Source organism: Lampris incognitus, chromosome 17 (genome assembly GCF_029633865.1).
Source record: "Lampris incognitus isolate fLamInc1 chromosome 17, fLamInc1.hap2, whole genome shotgun sequence".
In the NCBI taxonomy this organism is placed as follows: Eukaryota; Metazoa; Chordata; class Actinopteri; order Lampriformes; family Lampridae; genus Lampris; species Lampris incognitus.
In genome coordinates, this window is record NC_079227.1 from 29814996 (window position 1) to 29832993 (window position 17998).

Consider the following 17998-nt stretch of genomic DNA (forward strand, 5'->3'; position numbering starts at 1 on the left):
CATGTTTGAGAGGTTACAGTTCAAAATCACAGTAAGCATGTTGGTAACAGTGTTGCTTTACGATATGTATTTTCTTGTTGCGTGGGTCTTCAATCAACAAAAGTAAGTTTATCTAGCCTTGGCCAAGCCCACCATGTTCTGAGATCTGCTGAAGATGGAATAATATTGCCTGATGAAGACGTCACCCAGGATCCACAGGCTGTCGCCTCCATTGCCAAAACCAGTGCGGCAGTTATTGTACCGAGACTGTGGGATGGAAAAAAAGATTAGATGGGGGATAAACTATGAGCATGTGTGTGCCTCTCACACACACACACACACACACCCTACACATACACGCGTGCACACATACACACACACACACACAGTGTGTGCACACCTACCTTGCGGGTGTAGGCAGATGCTGGGATGGTGAATTCCTGTCCATGGATGTGGAATGTCACATCAGGCATTTGGGAAATGTAGTTACAGTTGACAACATACTGTGAGGAGAGATGTCAGAGAAATGGTAAGGGAAGATAGGTAAGGAAAGAAAGAGAGTATTTTTCATGTTAATCAGTTTGTGCCTCTGCCAGCTAGTATCCCATTCAGACTGCGGCCTAAAGAAATGTATTCCCTTCACCCCGCTTACATCTCCGTTCTGGCTGGAAGCTCCCACCCAGCTGTTGATGCTGCTGATGTCCCGCTGAGGCCCAACGATCAGAGAAGTGCCAGTGTCCACAATAGCCTGGCAACCGCCATTGCAGGCCACAACCTGGCCATTGACAGTGACACTGAAGGGAACATGAAGTGCATTACAGTGAGTTTTATTTTCTTTTTTTTCCACAACACTGATTAGCCCTGAATAAATAATACCCAATTTCCCCTCAGGGATGAATAAAGTATTTTGATTCTGATCCTGATAAATGTAACATGTGCTGGTCTATCTCTGACTTTACCTGTCCACAGTGATCTGCCAGTAGAGATCTCTGGAGAGGGGGATCCAGGTGATGGGACCGTAGTAGTGGTTGGGGTCAATTCCACCAAAGCTCACAACACTGCCTCCCTGAGAATTGCTGCAGAAGAGAGCAAGCAAGCAAGAAAGAGAAAGATCCAATTAATGGTGTCATTAACAACCCTCATCTTCAATCCATCATCAGTTGTAAGTGAACCTCTGAAAACTGTTTTTAGCTAACTTCACCTACAGTGCTTAGTGCCCTTCTCAGGGAATCAGTTGCTGCCTATAAAAAATTAAGGGTGTGTGCCTTAGATCTCAGCTGCAGTATGCCATTCACTCCAATACTGTCATATTTACTCACACACATGCATGTGGATGCCCATAGGTACAGACACAAGCATATATAAACATGCACAGACACAAGTTCTGCCCCTGTTTCTTGACTTGGGAAACACTTATCTGTTGGGTTTCTATTCTCCCTTCTTTTTTTTTTGGATTTCCCCCCCGCTTTTTCTCCCCAGTTTTACCCGTCCAATTACCCCACTCTTCCAAACCGTCTGTCCCGGTCGCTGCTCCACCCCCTCTGCCGATCCGGGGAGGGCTGCAGACTACCACGTCTCCCCCATGCATGTGGAGTTGCCAGCCGCTTCTTTACACCTGACAGTGAGGAGTTTCACCAGGGGGACGTAGCGCATGGGAGGATCACGCTATTTCCCCCAGTTCCCCCTCCCACTGAACAGGCGCCTCAACCGGCCAGAGGAGGCGCTAGTGTAGCAACCAGGACACATACCCACATCCATGTTGGTCAACGAATAAACCATGACGCTACCCAGATGCCCCCTATTCTCTCCCTATTTTATCGGGGGGGTTTTTTTGCGCTGCTTGATTTCTTTAAATCAACTTAGAACTGGGCTGTTGAGTGCTCTGTAAATAATCCTGACCGATTTTAACTAGGAATCATTCCCACATTAGAATTATATTTCACACATCTCTCTCTCTCGCTCTTTGTTCTTACGAGCTCAGGTAAACAGAGAAGATGTCCTGGTTGACCAGGTCCTCCTTCATCATGTTATCGAAGACGGGAGTGGCACCGGAGGCAGCCAGGCTGGGGTAGGCCAAGCCCAGAATGCCATCAGCAGTCATATACTGCATGAAGGGAGCTTCCGACTGGCTCAGTCCGAAGATCTGGTTAAGCACTGCCGCACCACCAACCTTTCAACCACACACAGCGACAATACAGGGATTCAACATGGCTTCGTAGTGGTATCCTTAAAAGCACACACACCTGATCCAAAAGCAAGAACTAGCACTCTGAAAGTCCAACATATGGGGCACATTATATTCCAATTTGATCCAGAAGTGACCTCACCTTGAATGCATTGAGATAAAATGAATATCAAATGTCTTAGCACAGTACACAGACAAACAGCTTGTTCTGTAGAAAACAGTTTATCCCATTTCCCACTCCAAGGTGTTAAAAATGCTTTTACTCCTCACCGTCACGGTGTCATAGCCCAGGAAGCCAGTCATGCTGCCAGTGCCGTAGCGAATGCTGAGAGCCTGGCCATCGCTTTTGTAGGTGCTGCTGAGGGTTGGGTTGAACTTATCGTGGTTGTCTGTAAAGGAACCAGAAGCAAAATGGATGGTTTCTAACAGGTTCGGATGTGTGTGTATGTGTGTGTGTGTGTGCCATTTTACGTACTGCAGGCTGCGCTGTTGCAGTAGACGGAGGGCACCCACAGGTTGGAGGAGCCAGTGTCAAAGATGACTTTGAAGGACTGAGGAGGAGTTCCAATGGAGATGATTCCATAGTAGGCCAGCTGGAGAGGAGGAGAGTAAGCAGGTGACCCCATTACACATGCAGTATATAATAAACCAACTACACCTGACCATATTGACCGTGTATGAAATCTGGTTTCCCCACAAGCATACGTGTGTAAATATTCATTCTGTCCATCTATTCATCCATCCACTTGCTCCGCCCTGAATTCTAGTAAGGAGCAGATGTTAACTTACATCAGCATCATTGGTCATGTGCTCACTGGCGACCATGAATCTCTCGTCAAACTTGGCCATGGGGTTGTAGGGGAATTTCAGCCTGTACTCTTCCCACAGACCCTGCTCCTCCAGGTGCTCCCTGGCAGTCTTGCCCTTCTCCAAGGGAATCCTGGGATAAATGACAGGGATTAACATCGGCCCTCTCAGATTTGTATTGTTTAATCATTGACATTTGTGGGCCCATTTTACTGACCTTAAAACTTTTCACCAGTGGTATTTGATCAAATATCGCTAACGCCATAAATGTGACTATGATCTCACTCCCTTCATTTACAAAACATTTCCCCCGTAGCCATGCAAGGACACAAGTGACACTTGATAATGAAAAGCGCAGATGTAAGTCGTTTTTTTTAAATTTCTGCTATCTCTTTTTTTTAAAAATTATTATTTTCCTCCTTTTTTTCTCCCCAATTGTATCCCGCCAATTACCCCACTCTTCCGAGTGGTGCCGGTCGCTGCTCCACCCCCTCTGCCGATCCAGGGAGGGCTGCAGACTACCACATGCCTCCTCCAATACATGTGGCATCGCCAGCCGCTTCTTTTCACCTGACAGTGAGGAGTTTCACCAGGGGGATGTAGCGCATGGGAGGATCATGCTATTCCCTCCAGTTCCCCCCAAACAGGCGCCCTGACCAGCTAGAGGAGGCGCTAGTGCAGTAACCAGGACACATACCCACATCCGGCTTCCCACCTGCAGACATGGCCAATTGCGTCTGTAGGGACACCCGACCAAGCCGGAAGTAACACGGGGATTCGAACCGGTGATCCTTGTGTTGGTAGGCAACAGAATAGATTGCCACACCACCCATATGCCCGCTGCAATCATTTTATAAGAGTTCACACTGCTTGTTGTTGACCAAACCAAGCAGTGCGGACTCTTTCAAAGCAGGGCTGTTTAGTTTAAGAAGCCGTTGGACTGGCCAAAGACACTTACTGCACAAGGCACTCGGACAGTGCCACCACGGCACACAGAACAATTGCCCACTTCATTGTCTACGATCTGTTGTCAAACTGTAGAAAGGAACATGTTTCAGACACATTTCAGTCACAGCAACAAAAAAAACCCAATGTCAATTAAGCCAAGCAACTAAACCAACAGACACTGCAGAGTAACTGACTGAAACTGTACAATAGCTGTAATCTCCAAGAAAATCCACTACATGAAATGATCCTGACCAAGCAGTGATGATGGAAACACCCCAGAAAGTATAGTGAGTGCCCATCGCCCAGTGGAATCGCCCAAACTCACCTCTGGACTGAAGAAAGAGTAGCCAGGGAATGCCCTGCGCCTTCTTTTATACAGGGAGCTGCTTGATGTTATCACAAAAATAAGGCAGTGTACACACCATATTTGCACTGCCTGCGATAAGTAATGGGGAAAAAATTGGCTGACCTCAAGACAAAGTCAGTCTAATCACAAAAATCATATTGCAAAAATAAACACGAACTACTTGTGAAGTTTCCATGTGCAACTACAACGCAGTGATATTTGTGTGCATTTTAAAGGTGCTAATCTGACTAAAGCCCCAGCTCAGGGTCTCTTCTCAAAGTTACCAAATTAGATGTTGGAGACTGGTGAAATGCCAAGTTGCAAAATGATGTTCATGACCATTTTTTAATTATTTTTGATTTTGAGATGTTTTGTTTTACTATATTTTCGCTGTGGGGGAAGTACACTCTGCATTTAACTCATCCTGGGCAGCACGGTGGCGCAGTGGCTAGCATGGTCGCCTCACGACATGAAGGTCCTGGGTTCGAGCTCCGGGGTAGTCCAGCCTTGGGGGTCATCCCGAGTCATTCTCTTTGGGTTTCCTCTCACAGTCCAAAGACATGTCGGTCAGGTGACTCAGCCATACTAAATTGTCCCTAGGTGTGTGTGTGTGTCAGCCCTGTGATGGCCTGGCAGCCTGTCCAGGGTGTCTCCCTGCCTGCCACCCAATGACTGCTGGGATAGGCTCCAGCATCCCCACGACCCTGAGAGCAGGATAAGTGGTTTGGATAATGGATGGATGGATTTAACCCATCCTAGCTGTGTAGCTAGGAGCAGTGGGCAGCCACCGTGCCGCACCCGGGGAGCAGACAGGAGTATTAACCCTAACATGCATGTCTTTTTTGATGGTGGGGGAAACTGGAGCACCCAGAGAAAACCCACCACAGACACGAGGAGAACATGCAAGCTCAACACAGAGGACAACCTGGGATGACCTCCAGGGGTTGGACAACCCCAGGGTTTGAACCCAGGATCTTCTTGCTGTGACGCAGCAGCGCTAACCACTGCAACACCGTGCTGCCATGACCATGAAGATGATGTCAAGGAGGTGGTGTGCAGAGCCGTCTCATTGAAATATACCCTCCAGTCACGTTGGACTAAACAAAACTCAAAAAATGTCAACATATTTAATTTATAAGTGCCCAACATCATGGTCAGTGGTGTATATTGGCAAATACAGTGTGGGGTACATCCAATCGCGTGCATTGCTGCATACTCAGTTCACGTCAGACTAGGAAGGTCTCTATCAGATGAGTACTGGAATTCCTTTAGGTTTAAGCTTTTAGGACATGTTATCACGTATGGCAAACATATTCCTAGTATGACCTCTAGTACCGATAGAAAAGAGGAATGTTTTCTTATTGTGTGCGTGTGTGTGAGAGAGAGAGAGCGAGAGATCGTCGATAACAACGAAACACAATCTCTTCTCGTTATGACCATAAGGTCACTTGTCTTTATTTGTCTGCAGAGAAACAACCTCCACGGTCTCTTTAACGAAAGTACACATGCATCTACAAGTAGCTCTCCAATAATAACACAACTATACTAGTACTGCAGTGTTACACATGTATTAGTAAAGAGGTAGACAACAGTGAGAAAACTTGACTCTTGAGATTATTGGCCATGGCATTTTGCACAATGTTGCTTTAAAAGGATTATTTTATCTCTCTCTCTCTCTCTCTCTCTCTCACTCACACACACATACGACGTGCAAGCATTTTGTGTGCCATATGGGGGCACGTGGCTCTTAGTTTTCCGCACACTTTTCCAATGAGCCATGCCAAACAATGTCCACGTTACATACAGTAGCTTATCTGCTACTGAGTACTTAGAACCATTAAGACAGATGGTGGAGATATGCTGCGATTACTTTTATCTCTCTCTCTCCCTCTCCCTCTCTCAATCTTGCTCGCTGTCTGGCCCTTCAGAGATCCAGGCTTTTCTTTTAACAGGGGCCCCATCAATGATGCACCTCCTCAATCCCTCTTCACTCCTGGGCCTGGCCTGAGTTGTGGCTCCACTATCTCGTCCTCCAGCGCCATACCCCCCAACTCCATCCAAGGCCTGACAGGCTCTGTGAGCCACGTCAGCTGACTGAGAGCTCCCCGAGTGCCAGGCTCTTCGTCTGTGGATCCTCCCAAAACCGGGTGGTCTATAAGAGCCCAGACCCAGGCTGTGGCTTCCAGGTACAGGGTCGGAAGTCTCAGAGGGGTGAGTCTGGAGTAATGTTGATTCAGAGTAGGAGTTTTGCGTACGGGAGGAGATACTCCCCAAAGCCGAGGGGAAGGAGAGAACTGCAGAAGGGGTGAAAGAAAAGGAGGAAGGTAGGGAGATGCGTGGTCTGGGGGAAAGCTGACCCGTTTTCCTGTTTCCAATTTCTCCTTCTCTCCCTCCTTTCAATCCCTTTGCCTCTTTTGTCACAGCCAGTCTTCCTCCAACTTCATGCTGGCTGCTGCTACGCCTCTTCCTCCTCCTTTCCTGAGCCTCGTCGAGTTTCACCTCCAGACTGTGAAGGTCTTCAGCTATCTGGTTGATGCGGTCGAAACGAGACAACAAGTCATTGACACAGGGCTCCAGGCGGTCCAAGTAGGGCTGGACGTTGAACTCAGGCTCGGACACGGACAGGTCCTCTGACCGTACAGAGAGAGCCGAGGAATGCGGAAGGGGGGATGGGAGGCAGGAGGAGAGGGACGGGGAGCGGGAGACAGGCAGGACGGGAGAAATGGTGGAGAGACGGGACTCCTGGGAGGACCTAGAAGGAGAGGCATCCATGCCTTCAAACTTCACCCTGTGTCTGAACTAGTGAGAGAGACGGAGAGAGAATGTGGCTGACTCAGTAACAGTGATTCACAATAAAAGATTTAACTCACTTATTCACATACCTCTTTGGCCTTGGTGAGTCCCATCCACAGCCTGAGCCTCTTGATAAAGAACTCCACCATCTCGTAGTCTTGAGGGTCCATGGCTGGACGGTACATCTCGGCCTGCAGTGCCCTGAGAGAGACAGTGGTTTCCGTTTCAATAGCTCACTTAAAAATGTAAAGCTGTGTTTGTTTTAAAAGTATGGACAACCAGCGCACACAATATAGTACTTCTGTGGTACACTGCAGGAGCGAAATATTACACACGAGCAGCAAGTGGTAGAATAAGTGATGTACATAATTTTTGTTATATAAAGGATGTATAATGGCAGTCTGGTGGTTAGCCTTGCAGCACAGCCAGCAGATCAGTCAGACTATGTAGTGGTGATATTTTGTCTACAAGTGAAAAGTTGTGTGCTAACAGCTAAAATATTAACTTAAATTGCACTCATTGTACCACTTCTGTCAGTACTTTAGCAAGACAACTATACAAATAGGTGCAGGGATATCATAACCCTCACAAAACAACAGTTTTGTTGTTCTGTTGACATGTCAAAATCCGACTATGTCCAGAGCAGATGCAGTGAGGTGATTTGACGCACAATTCTAGACTTAAGAAAATTGTAGATTTGAGTGCATGTGTGCTGTCATACATGAGCACACATTAGATGTTATCCCATTACACCGCTTAAAAATTGCATTTACCTATAAGTACGAATAAGGACTGATCCACATAGTCTTGCTAGCAGCCAGAGACCTCCCCCCATCAGCAGCAGCCCGTAAAGAGGGCCCAAGACTGGGTGGGCCCTGCACAGTCTCTGAAGAACCAGCCGGCCCCGGAGGATAGACAGCACCGAGATGCCTGCCTGATGTAGGGACTGGAAACCACTAACTGTGCTGGAGAGGAGCTGAATAACAAATCAAAGGTACATATTCAGCCAGGCCATGCATCGTTTCAGAAAATACTCCACTTACTCTCGTTGATCACTGCATTTCACTCAGTTCAACCTGACTTTTCATACCATGTTTGCGGTGTGAGCGCAGAGCAGCAGCAGCAGCAGCAGAGGGACTATCAGGGCCCACAGCTCTCCCCAGGCTCTGTGCAGGGCTCTGCCAATAATCACCCACCTCCGCACAAACCTCAGGGTTCGAAGCAACTGTGGAATAAATAGACACTGAATGGAAAAGCTTTGAATGGAGCAGTGGCTGTTTTCATGTCCGCATCCGGCTTTATTGGCCAACATACACGTAATTTGTATTCGGCTGTCAGAACTCACAATGTAACCTACCTACCTACATATATACATATGTGTATGTAATTCTAATAAGATTCATTCATTAATCTTTAGCCGCTTCTCCGGAGTTAGGTCGCGGTGGCAGCAAGCTAAGTAGGGCACTTCCAGGTGTCCCTCTCCCCAGTAACACCCTCCAGCTCTTCCTGGGGGATCCCGAGGCATTCCCAGGCCAGGTTGGACATGTAGTCTCTCCAGCGAGTTCTGGGTAAACCCCGGGGTCCCCTCCCAGTTGGACATGTCCGGTAAACCTCCAAAGGAAGGTGCCCAGGAGGCATCCTAATCAGATGCCCAAATCACCTCAGCTGGCTCCTTTCAACACGAAGGAGCAGCGGCTCTACTCCGAGCTCCTTCCAGATATCCAAGCTCCTCACCCTATCACTAAGGCTGAGCCTAGACACCCTATGGAGGAAACTCATTTCAGCTGCTTGTATCTGCGATCTCACCCTTTCGGTCACTACCCAAAGATCATGACCATAGATGAGGGTTAGAACAAAGACTGACTGGTAAATTGAGAGCTTTGCCTTCTGGCTCAGCTCCTTCTTCACCACAATGGTACGGTACAACGTCCGCATTACTGCTGATGCTGCACCAATCCGCCTGTCAATCCCCCGCTCCATCCTATTCTCACTTGTGAACAAGACCCCGAGATACTTGAACTCCTTCACTTGAGGCAACAACTCATCCCCAACCCAGAGGGAGCAATACACCATTTTCCGGTAGAGAACCATGACCTCAGACTTGGAGGTGCTGACTCTCATCCCGGCCATTTCACAATCAGCTGCAACCCGCCCCAGTGTGCGCTGAAGGTCACGTTCTGATGAAGCCAACAAAACCACATCATCTGCGAAGAGCAGAGATGCAATTCTGAGGTTCCCAAAAAACCCAATGAAATTACACCAGCAGAGTTATAGCACCTCGCCTCGAAGAGGGAAACCAGGGCCTCCTCCTGGAGCCAGACCTGGGAAGGGAGCACGCTGGTGAGCGTCTGGCCGGGTCTTGGCCCATGGGGCCCAGTTGGGCCCAGCCCGAAAAAACAACATGGAGCCACCACCCCATGGACCCACTACACGCAGGGATGAGCATTGGGGTAGGGTGCGATGCAGGCCGGGCGGCAGGCAAAGGCAGGGACCGGGGCGTGCCGACTTCCGGCATTGTAGATTGGTCCTCGGCACATGGAATTCTAATAACACGTCAGAGGTCATTCTTTTTTTTTTTTTTTTCCCCTTTTTTTCTCCCAAATTGTATTCGGCCAATTACTCTACTCTACCGAGCCATCCCGGTTGCTGCTCCACCCCCTCTGCCGATCCGGGGAGGGCTGCAGACTACCACATGCCTCCTCTGATACATGTGGAGTCGCCAGCTATTTCTTTTCACCTGACAGTGAGGAGTTTTGCCAGGGGGACGTAGCGCGTGGGAGGATCATGCTATTCCCCCCAGTTCCCCCTCCCCCCCGAACAGGCGCCCCAACCAACCAGAGGAAGCGCTAGTGCAGCGACCACAACACATACCCACATCCGGCTTCCCACCCGCAGACACAGCCAAATTGTGTTTGTTGGGACGCCCGACTAAGCCGGGGATTCGAACCGGAGATTTCCGTGTTGGTAAGCAACGGAATAGACCGCTACACTAACTGGACGCCCATGTCAGAGGTAATGCTAATAACATGCCTTACCTTTAGGACCAGCAAAGTCAGGAGTAGGGCAGCTAGTTGACGGGACATGCTGGCCAGAACAGCGGCGCTTTGGAAGTCAATGAAGCTGTCTGGCTGGGCCCGAAACTAAATGGTACATGATAGTATATACATGGCAACAAGGATGCTAATCATTCATCATACCGTCATTCAAATGTAACTGAATGTTTCTTGAAATTCAGCAAATGGTAAGTGCATTTTCTAGGTGAGCTCAATATAGTGTAGTTGACACTTCCATAACATTTTTGGAAGGAAACACATTTCATATAAAGGTGAGGTTATTGGCTCTCGGGTGTATCTTCCACAGGGGTGTTTTACCTGGTGCAGACAGGATGTGGCCTGAGACAGCGAGCAGAGCTGCTGTGTGGCTGTTACCACAGACAACAAGACCAGGAGGAGCTGGTACCACCGCCAGCCCTGATGGATGTACTGGGCACACTCAGTAGCCATGGCCCAGAACTCCCCAGTCAGCATTAGGAGACCAGCGATAAGGAGGATGACCTGTAGGGGAAAGAAAAAAAAAAAGAAAAGAAAAGAAAAAAAACCCCACTCCAGTGAGTTTTATAACTCTGCTAATTGTTTGTCCAAATCCCATGACATCATGCTCTTGACCTACTTTTTAAACAGCTACTGTGTTTTAGTTACCGCAAGCACCCCGTGAAGGTCTGGTCCGGAGGAGGACGGCGGGATGACAAGCAGATGAATAGAGAGGGAGGGAGTGACTCTGTGGTTTTGAGCCTCCTCTAGCTGTAGCAACACACACACGAATAGGCCAGTTTCCCTGTGGTAGTGTGTGAAGTCGATAGATAGAAATTTAAACCTGACAGGAATGAGGGAAAGAGAATTTAACGTTAGATGGCCAGATCATTTTGAAAAAGAGACAGTGTGTTAAAAAAGACATTTTGAATGGAAAACATCCTATGATTTTGTCATTTCAAAAAGAGTAGTGAAATGATTTGACACTCTAAGAAGACTGCAGAGGCAAAATTGATGGATGAACATTTCAGAGTGAATACAGACACAGGTTGGAGGAACAATAGCATAGGCCATAATGAAAAACCACTCACCGTGTCAGTGTCCAGTCTGCTGTGTGCAGGTCAGCTAGCAGCTGTCGGGTCATTGCGCTGCTGTTCCCCAGGATGACATTCTTCTTACCAGCAGCAGCATGTGTGTATCGTAGACTTGGAAGTCCTACCAGGTGCAGCATGGGGTTTTGGTGTAGGTGTGGAACCAAGGTGTGGTCCATCCACTGCCATGCATCTGACCAGCTGAATGAGAGAGCCGTCATAAATGTGTGTGTGTGTGTTTCTGTGGGGAAGAAAGACAGGGGAGGGGGGGGTGTCTGTGCATGGGAACAGTACCCTGAGTGTGTGTGTGTCTAATAATAATAATAATCATTACATTTATATAGCGCTTTTCTAGATACCAAAAGTGCTTCACATTGGAGTGTGTGTGTGTGCACGCGTGTGCAGTGTACAGTATGTGCATGTCTGCGCATGATCACCGCAGACAGATCTATTCTCATTTATAAACATAACATCAAAAGCTTGAAGGTTGCATGAATTCTGAAAACACATTTTCAGAAGCTTGTTCAGATGTGTTTGCTGGGTGAAACCATGATTTGGGGTTGCTAAATGTCATTAAAAGCTACTCATATGAAAGTGCATGATGGTAAAGCCATTAAAATTTACTATAGTATTGATCTACTATCGTATTAATTTACTATAGTATTCAGTTTTGTCTCATCACATTACTGTATCAAACATAGTACTTCCTGTTTTTTTAATCACATCACATCACAATAAAAATACTATACCCTATACAAGTACTATACAATTATTTCCATAATGCAGTAAGTGCTGCAGTACATGGTCATGGTGTTTATATGGTAATGTGATGGAGGAAAAAAAAACAGGAAATACTATGATAATTTTCTGTTTACTATCGTTTTACTATAGTCCATTTTTGTATTGGTTAATCAAGATTTAATTGACGTGCAGTGTGTGACGGCGGTGAGGGTTTGGGGTGGTGCTGTGACGGTGCTTTGCCTGCCCTCTGAGCGAGGTGAGGTTGGGGGTCCCGCCAGGAGCTGCATGAAGATGACGTCTGACGGCAGACAGCAGCAACCTGCCCTGCTCTTCCTCCACGCTGTCCTGGTAGTTCACCATCAGCACCAGCAGCAGGAATAACAGCTGACACACGCAGTGCTATGGAGGCGGGACGGAGACAAGACGACAAGAGAGACATTGAAAAATCATAAAGGGTCATCTGGAGATACCTCGAGCCCTATCCATCTATGAACAAAAGTCTCTAGACTAGTGAATTTCCTATCATGGGTTTCCATATGGGCTCTTTCAGCCTATCACTGTAATGAACAAATGCTTAGAGGAATGAACTCCCCGCTTCCCTTTAAAAAGTTGGTTGTAACCCAGGCACATCCCAGGCACTCAGAGCCCAGTAAATATACTCAATAATAAGGCATAAGATGATAAATACTCACTAATAAGGCATGAATTGACAAATAAGATGGTAAATCCTTAAAAGAAATGAATAAGTACCAGCCTACCTATTAGATACTAAAGAGAAAAAAGCCAACGAGTTAAATAATTAATTTTAATTAACAAAAAGAAACCAGGACATGAAGGTTACTTAAATGTGACATGTATAACCAAAATGGTATTTCATGTAAGAACTTGGAAAGGTGATTCGTGGGTTAGTATTTCGTCATTTCTGTCAGTTGTCTCAGTTTCCGTCTTGAATTGAGAGACTATTCAATCAGCCAGTGAGAACCCTAGCCTCATTGTGAATTGTTCAATCAGCGGTGTAGATCCGCTCTATGCTTCGTTGGATCATGGGAAAATCCTTTTGTTCTGTCTCTTTGCACACAAGCTCTCATATTGATCAGATGTGTACGAACTTTGTGCTGATAAGTCTAATCTCCGTGTGGGTTATTCACTTCTGTGGTGCTCGCCATCTTCTCTCCTGACAAGTCTTTTGTCTTCTGATATCTGGTCCATACATTAATTGACCATATAACGATTCTAGTAGCCGTGCCCATTGAGAGGTGTGTTACATGGTGATACAAATGGAAAGGAAAGGGTTGACTAATGGCAGACCAGTGATAACAACATTGGAGAATTAAACAAAAAGCAAGCAAACAGCACTATTTTACAAGTATGTTTGTACTGAATAAAGTTGTATGTACTCTTCATGAATAAGTGAATAGGAGAGCGGTCCAACGATAACAAAAAATACGATTGTCTTTAAGTTTCCTTTGGGGAACTTGCAGTAAATGAATTTTCCCTTAGGGAAATTCATGTACTGCAAATTAACCCATCCTAGCTGTGATCTGTGTAGCTAGGCGCAGTGGGCTGCTGCCTTCATGCTGTGCCCAGGGATCAACTCCGGTTCTTTTCCCATTGCCTTGCTCAGGGGCACAGACAGGAGTATTAACTCGAACATGCATGTTTCTTTTGATGGTGGGGGAAACTGGATCACCTGGAGGAAACCCATCGCTGACACAGGGAGACATGCAAACTCCACACAGAGGACGACCTGGGATGACCCCCAAGGTTGGACAACTCTGGGGTTCGAACCCAGGACCTTCTTGCTGTGAGGCGACAGCGCTAACCACTGGGCCACCGTGTTGCCCAATTAATAATGATTCCTGCTGAAAGTTTTGTGATCAAAGAATGATGAATTTTTGTAGTCAGGGTAGACACTTTTTAACAAATTGTAGAAAGACAGCGAAGATGTTAGATGTCTGTTCAACTGAACTGGACTAATCATTGATATTCCTATTTGGCGGCTTTAATGCTGGGTTGCTTTGTTTTCTGCCTACCTTCATGAGAGACCGCAGTGCTCTGACCTTGCGGGCCTCCTCTTTGGCCTGCAGCAAACCATAGCCGCAGGGTGGACGCACCGACCCTCCCTGTTCTCCTGCTGCCCTCATCACTGTCGCCTCCTGGGCCAAAACGTCCTCGACCTCTGGATCCACAGGCCACCACAACACTGTGTACACCAAGGCCCATGCACACACCTGACCACAGGAGATGGATGAATGGATGTATGGTTTTATGTTACTGGTCCTTGGGAGACATAGTATGACATAGTGTGGCGATCACTTGATACTGAGCAAATTGCGCATATTGTTTTGCAGGCACGCTAAGTATCATGTGTACATCGACATTTGACTGAACACCAACAGGAGTCTACGAAAAGTTCCATTATTGAGTCAAACTATGACCACTGTATTATCATTTGGCTGTTTTTTTTAATCATTATTGCTGTTATTGTGAACTCTATTAATGCCTGAATTTTCGTCTTACATGCATTGCTCCACAGAGAAGTCAAATCACCAAATCAGATCAGAAGAGCCCCTGGAGCTTAGATTAAGTGTCTTGGTCAAAGATTGTCAATGGGGTAATTGCCCAATTGCTCAGACTGTTAGAACCTGTCACTGGAGCAGTAGTCTCCCAAATAACTACACCACCTTGCAGCTGTTAAATTACAGAGTGACATAGGTCCGGATGGAGCAACATTATCCGTTAAAAGGACACCTTTAGTAAGCCAGAGGAGTAATCTATCAAAACCTGATCAGGAGAGGTATAAACCACAGTAAAAATGGCCATCTGTCATGGCAGAGGTAATCTGCTATTAACCGACCTTCAGCGGCTCCAGCAGCAGAGCTGAGGTGAGGATGGCTGACAGAGCTGATATAAGCCACATCAGAACAACTTTTTGAGAGAAATGGATGCCGTAGAGGCCTACCACAGCCAGGCAGGCCCCAAGCAGCATGGCTGCCAACAGGTAAATTACACACAGCGCCCAGGGAGGGAGCAGCCAGCTGGGCTGTCTACGAGCCACACCTGAGGAAGAGGAGAAGAGGAGGAATGAGTCTGGGTGTTGTGGCAAAATCTGCAACCGTCAAAAATTGGGACCATGTAGCTTGTCCTGATCGCACAGAAAGCGGCACTTCCCAGTCGTCACTAGACGGCATTGCTAAAGGACGATCATCCTCCCTGATCTAACCCTAAACTTAAAGGTACAATATGTTATGTCATGCACCACCATGGCTGTGCAGAGTACTGCAACAACACAAGCGCTCTAATGACAAGAAACATGACATATCTCATCATTTGGTCAACATTGTGCACTTGTTTGAGAAATAGACACTTGAAAGCCTCAACAGGAAGTGGTGGTCGCAATTTTTGACAGTCACAGATTTTGGTGTCACAGGGGAAAAACACTTCACAACACGATTCGCAAAACTGGGTTAAAGGGACAACCCATGTGTTCAGCACTGCACGGCCGCACATTGAGTATCTCACCTATGCGCGTAGCAGAGAGGGAGCGCACAGATTCAGGACAGGGGCTTGGGAGGAAGGTGCTGGCCACCGAGTCGATAGAGAGGGTAGAGGGACACTTGTACAGCCCCATCCCATCCAGGGAGCTGACAGAGGGGGTGGAGGACTTGTGGATCTCCGTCCCATACCCGCCTTTATCAGTACTCTGCTCTGACCAGCTACTGCAGAAGCTGCTCTGGCTAAACACACACACAGGAAAGCCCCATTCATATAAAAATACCACTTGCTCCCAAACTAGGCAAATGCTGAGACGTAAACACTAACCCATCACAACATTTGATCAGTATTGAAAAGAACAGGACTGCATGGACACATATGCCCCCCAACACACACACTATTTATTGACTGACAATGCACTTTACACTTTGTCTAGATTATCTATTGCTTAGGCTACAATGTATTATCTATTTTCAATGCATCAGTCAGGAATGACAAACACAATGTTGTTGTACCTTGTGCAATAAAGGAAATCTTGTATCAGTATCTGTCCCATAAGAGAATTGCAATGAAACTGGTCTTTTTGGAAATCTTGCACAACAAAACTGAGCTGGTGAGTCTGTAATAACAGAATTTCTTCATTTCAAACCATTTCTAGAAGGATTCTTAAAATAAAACTGGAAAGTTAGATTACCATATTTTTTATCAGAGGTTGAGCCGCAGTGCAGCAGTGCCCCTTTTATGAACTCAAACCACCGAATGATGAATTTCATACCACATTTTTTTAGCATGTCAGAATGAAACCTTCCAGATGTTGATGAAGAGGAAGACAAAGTCTGAAGAGATATTGTCTATCCACATGAAATCAAAGAAATGGATTGTAGAATTTTTTTTTTTTTTTAATATTCGAGGCCAACATATTTCGCACACACAAAATAGATCCCACCTCGGCAGAGTACAGAAATGCACCAAAAGCTGTTATAGCACATGCAATATGATGCTCTGAGGCCAAGTCTCACGTGTTGGAGAGCGAGGAGTCGGTCCTCGGGGAGTAGCGGCCGCTGTCTGAAGTCGATGTACTGTTGGTGACCTCTGCTGTGTCTGCTGCTGCTGCTATGGACCTCAGCAGGTTTTCCTCTAACATCCACATCAAAAAACACACATCAGATGGGACAAAAAAAAAAAAAAAAAGTTTCAATGTCATAACTGATATGACAATTCAATGACGCTCTCTCACCAGAGACGGTCAAAACGGTTGTTGTCAGGTTGTGGTTGAGCTCGGTTGACAAGTTGTGGCGTGCTTGGCCAGGAGGAGCGGTGAAAGGGAGAGCATTTGAAATGGCTGTGGAGAAGCAGCAGGTGGGTGGGGACGTGGATTGGTTGGGACCCGTAGGGAACGCGAAAGGAGTGGCGGGTGAGTTGAAGGAGCAGGGTGAGGCCAGGCGAAGATGCATCAGGGCCTTCCTCCTCCGCAGCAGACGCATAGGACCCGGGGCTGATGACGCCTCAGAGGCCTCGGGGGCAGACGAGGGGCCAGCAAAAAACTCCAGGAGACTGTCACAGGACGGCCATCCCACCATCCCCCCGTCCCTACTTGCTCTGTCCGTGTCAGGGGCCAGGCCGGAGGCAGTCCAGAACTTGAGGATTCCCGAATCAAACGCCCCGCTTCCTAACAACTACAGAAGAGGAAGGAGAATGTCATGGCAGGAAATACAGGAAGGGGGGAATATTGGCGATGTTTGTCGGTGCAAAATTTTTGCTTGTGTGTCTGTAGTACATGTGTTTGTAAGTGTGTGTGTCTGTCTATGTCTGCATTTCCACTGAGCCATTTTGAAATGCTAAAATATTGAAAGACTCTCATAGGGGTTAGGGTTAAAAAATACCACAAAAAAGTTTTACACTCCCTATAGGTGGAATAAGTTACTGTGTGGTTAAAAGAATATGTATTACAAAGCCATTAAAAGAGAAGAATTTCTCTAATGGCTTTTATTGCCTTTTTATGGTCTGAATCTTTTGATAACAGCCCTGGGAGGGGCAGGGAGGTTGTAACTGGTTCAATCCAGTTGATGAAACACACGTGATTAACATTTGAATTTTTCTTTTTTACCATTTAAAAATCCACTTAAAATCATTTTAGTATTTGAATGGGAACGTGAGTTGTGTGTGTGAACAGTGTGTGGTTTTACAGATGAAGGACTGTCTCGCTCTGGACCAAACGAGTCTGGGAGAGACAGGAAGGAGGGACCGGAGAGCTCTGATTGGCCGAGACAGACGTCAATCTCCACAGAGGGGCAGACAGGGGAGGGAGGAGCTGACCTGTCCGCTGCTACCTGGAATACACACACACACACACACACACACACACACAGTCTCAGCATCTCTGAGTCAACAATAAGGTTCATAGAAAGTACTTCCATGTGTCTGGTGTGTACACGTTGACAAACACCAGCATAATTCCATAACAGTTTAATTCAATAACAGTTTGCATTCTGATTCTGATGTGCAAAAATTACAAAGCAAATGATGCCCAGGTAGAATAAATGAGAAGCAGAAAGACAGAAAAAAAGAAAACAAAGCAACACAG

General features: G+C 46.7%; 2 protein-coding genes across 2 annotated transcripts in view; both read right to left on the reverse strand.

Moving 5' to 3' along the window:
• Nucleotides 1-4004, reverse strand: LOC130127049 (pepsin A-like). The gene is made up of 9 exons (XM_056296595.1): nucleotides 3930-4004; nucleotides 2954-3104; nucleotides 2640-2757; nucleotides 2435-2553; nucleotides 1953-2149; nucleotides 939-1055; nucleotides 632-773; nucleotides 384-482; nucleotides 1-246 (listed from the first exon to the last, which is right to left on the reverse strand). The coding sequence occupies exons 1-9, from the start codon at nucleotides 3983-3985 to the stop codon at nucleotides 109-111; spliced, it is 1137 nt and encodes a 378-aa protein (XP_056152570.1). The 5' UTR covers nucleotides 3986-4004; the 3' UTR covers nucleotides 1-108.
• A 2160-nt stretch (nucleotides 4005-6164) lies between these two features.
• Nucleotides 6165-17998, reverse strand: part of pkd1b (polycystic kidney disease 1b) — a 39287-nt gene continuing 27453 nt past the window's right edge. Inside the window, exons 27-40 of the mRNA XM_056296749.1 lie at nucleotides 17601-17744; nucleotides 16652-17090; nucleotides 16434-16551; nucleotides 15442-15656; nucleotides 14777-14979; nucleotides 13953-14150; nucleotides 12164-12318; nucleotides 11179-11379; nucleotides 10757-10931; nucleotides 10430-10612; nucleotides 8149-8332; nucleotides 7832-8018; nucleotides 7148-7259; nucleotides 6165-7064 (exon numbers count right to left, since the gene is read on the reverse strand). Coding sequence (XP_056152724.1) covers nucleotides 6165-7064; nucleotides 7148-7259; nucleotides 7832-8018; nucleotides 8149-8332; nucleotides 10430-10612; nucleotides 10757-10931; nucleotides 11179-11379; nucleotides 12164-12318; nucleotides 13953-14150; nucleotides 14777-14979; nucleotides 15442-15656; nucleotides 16434-16551; nucleotides 16652-17090; nucleotides 17601-17744 — 3414 coding nt within the window. The remainder of the gene's footprint in view (nucleotides 7065-7147; nucleotides 7260-7831; nucleotides 8019-8148; nucleotides 8333-10429; nucleotides 10613-10756; nucleotides 10932-11178; nucleotides 11380-12163; nucleotides 12319-13952; nucleotides 14151-14776; nucleotides 14980-15441; nucleotides 15657-16433; nucleotides 16552-16651; nucleotides 17091-17600; nucleotides 17745-17998) is intronic.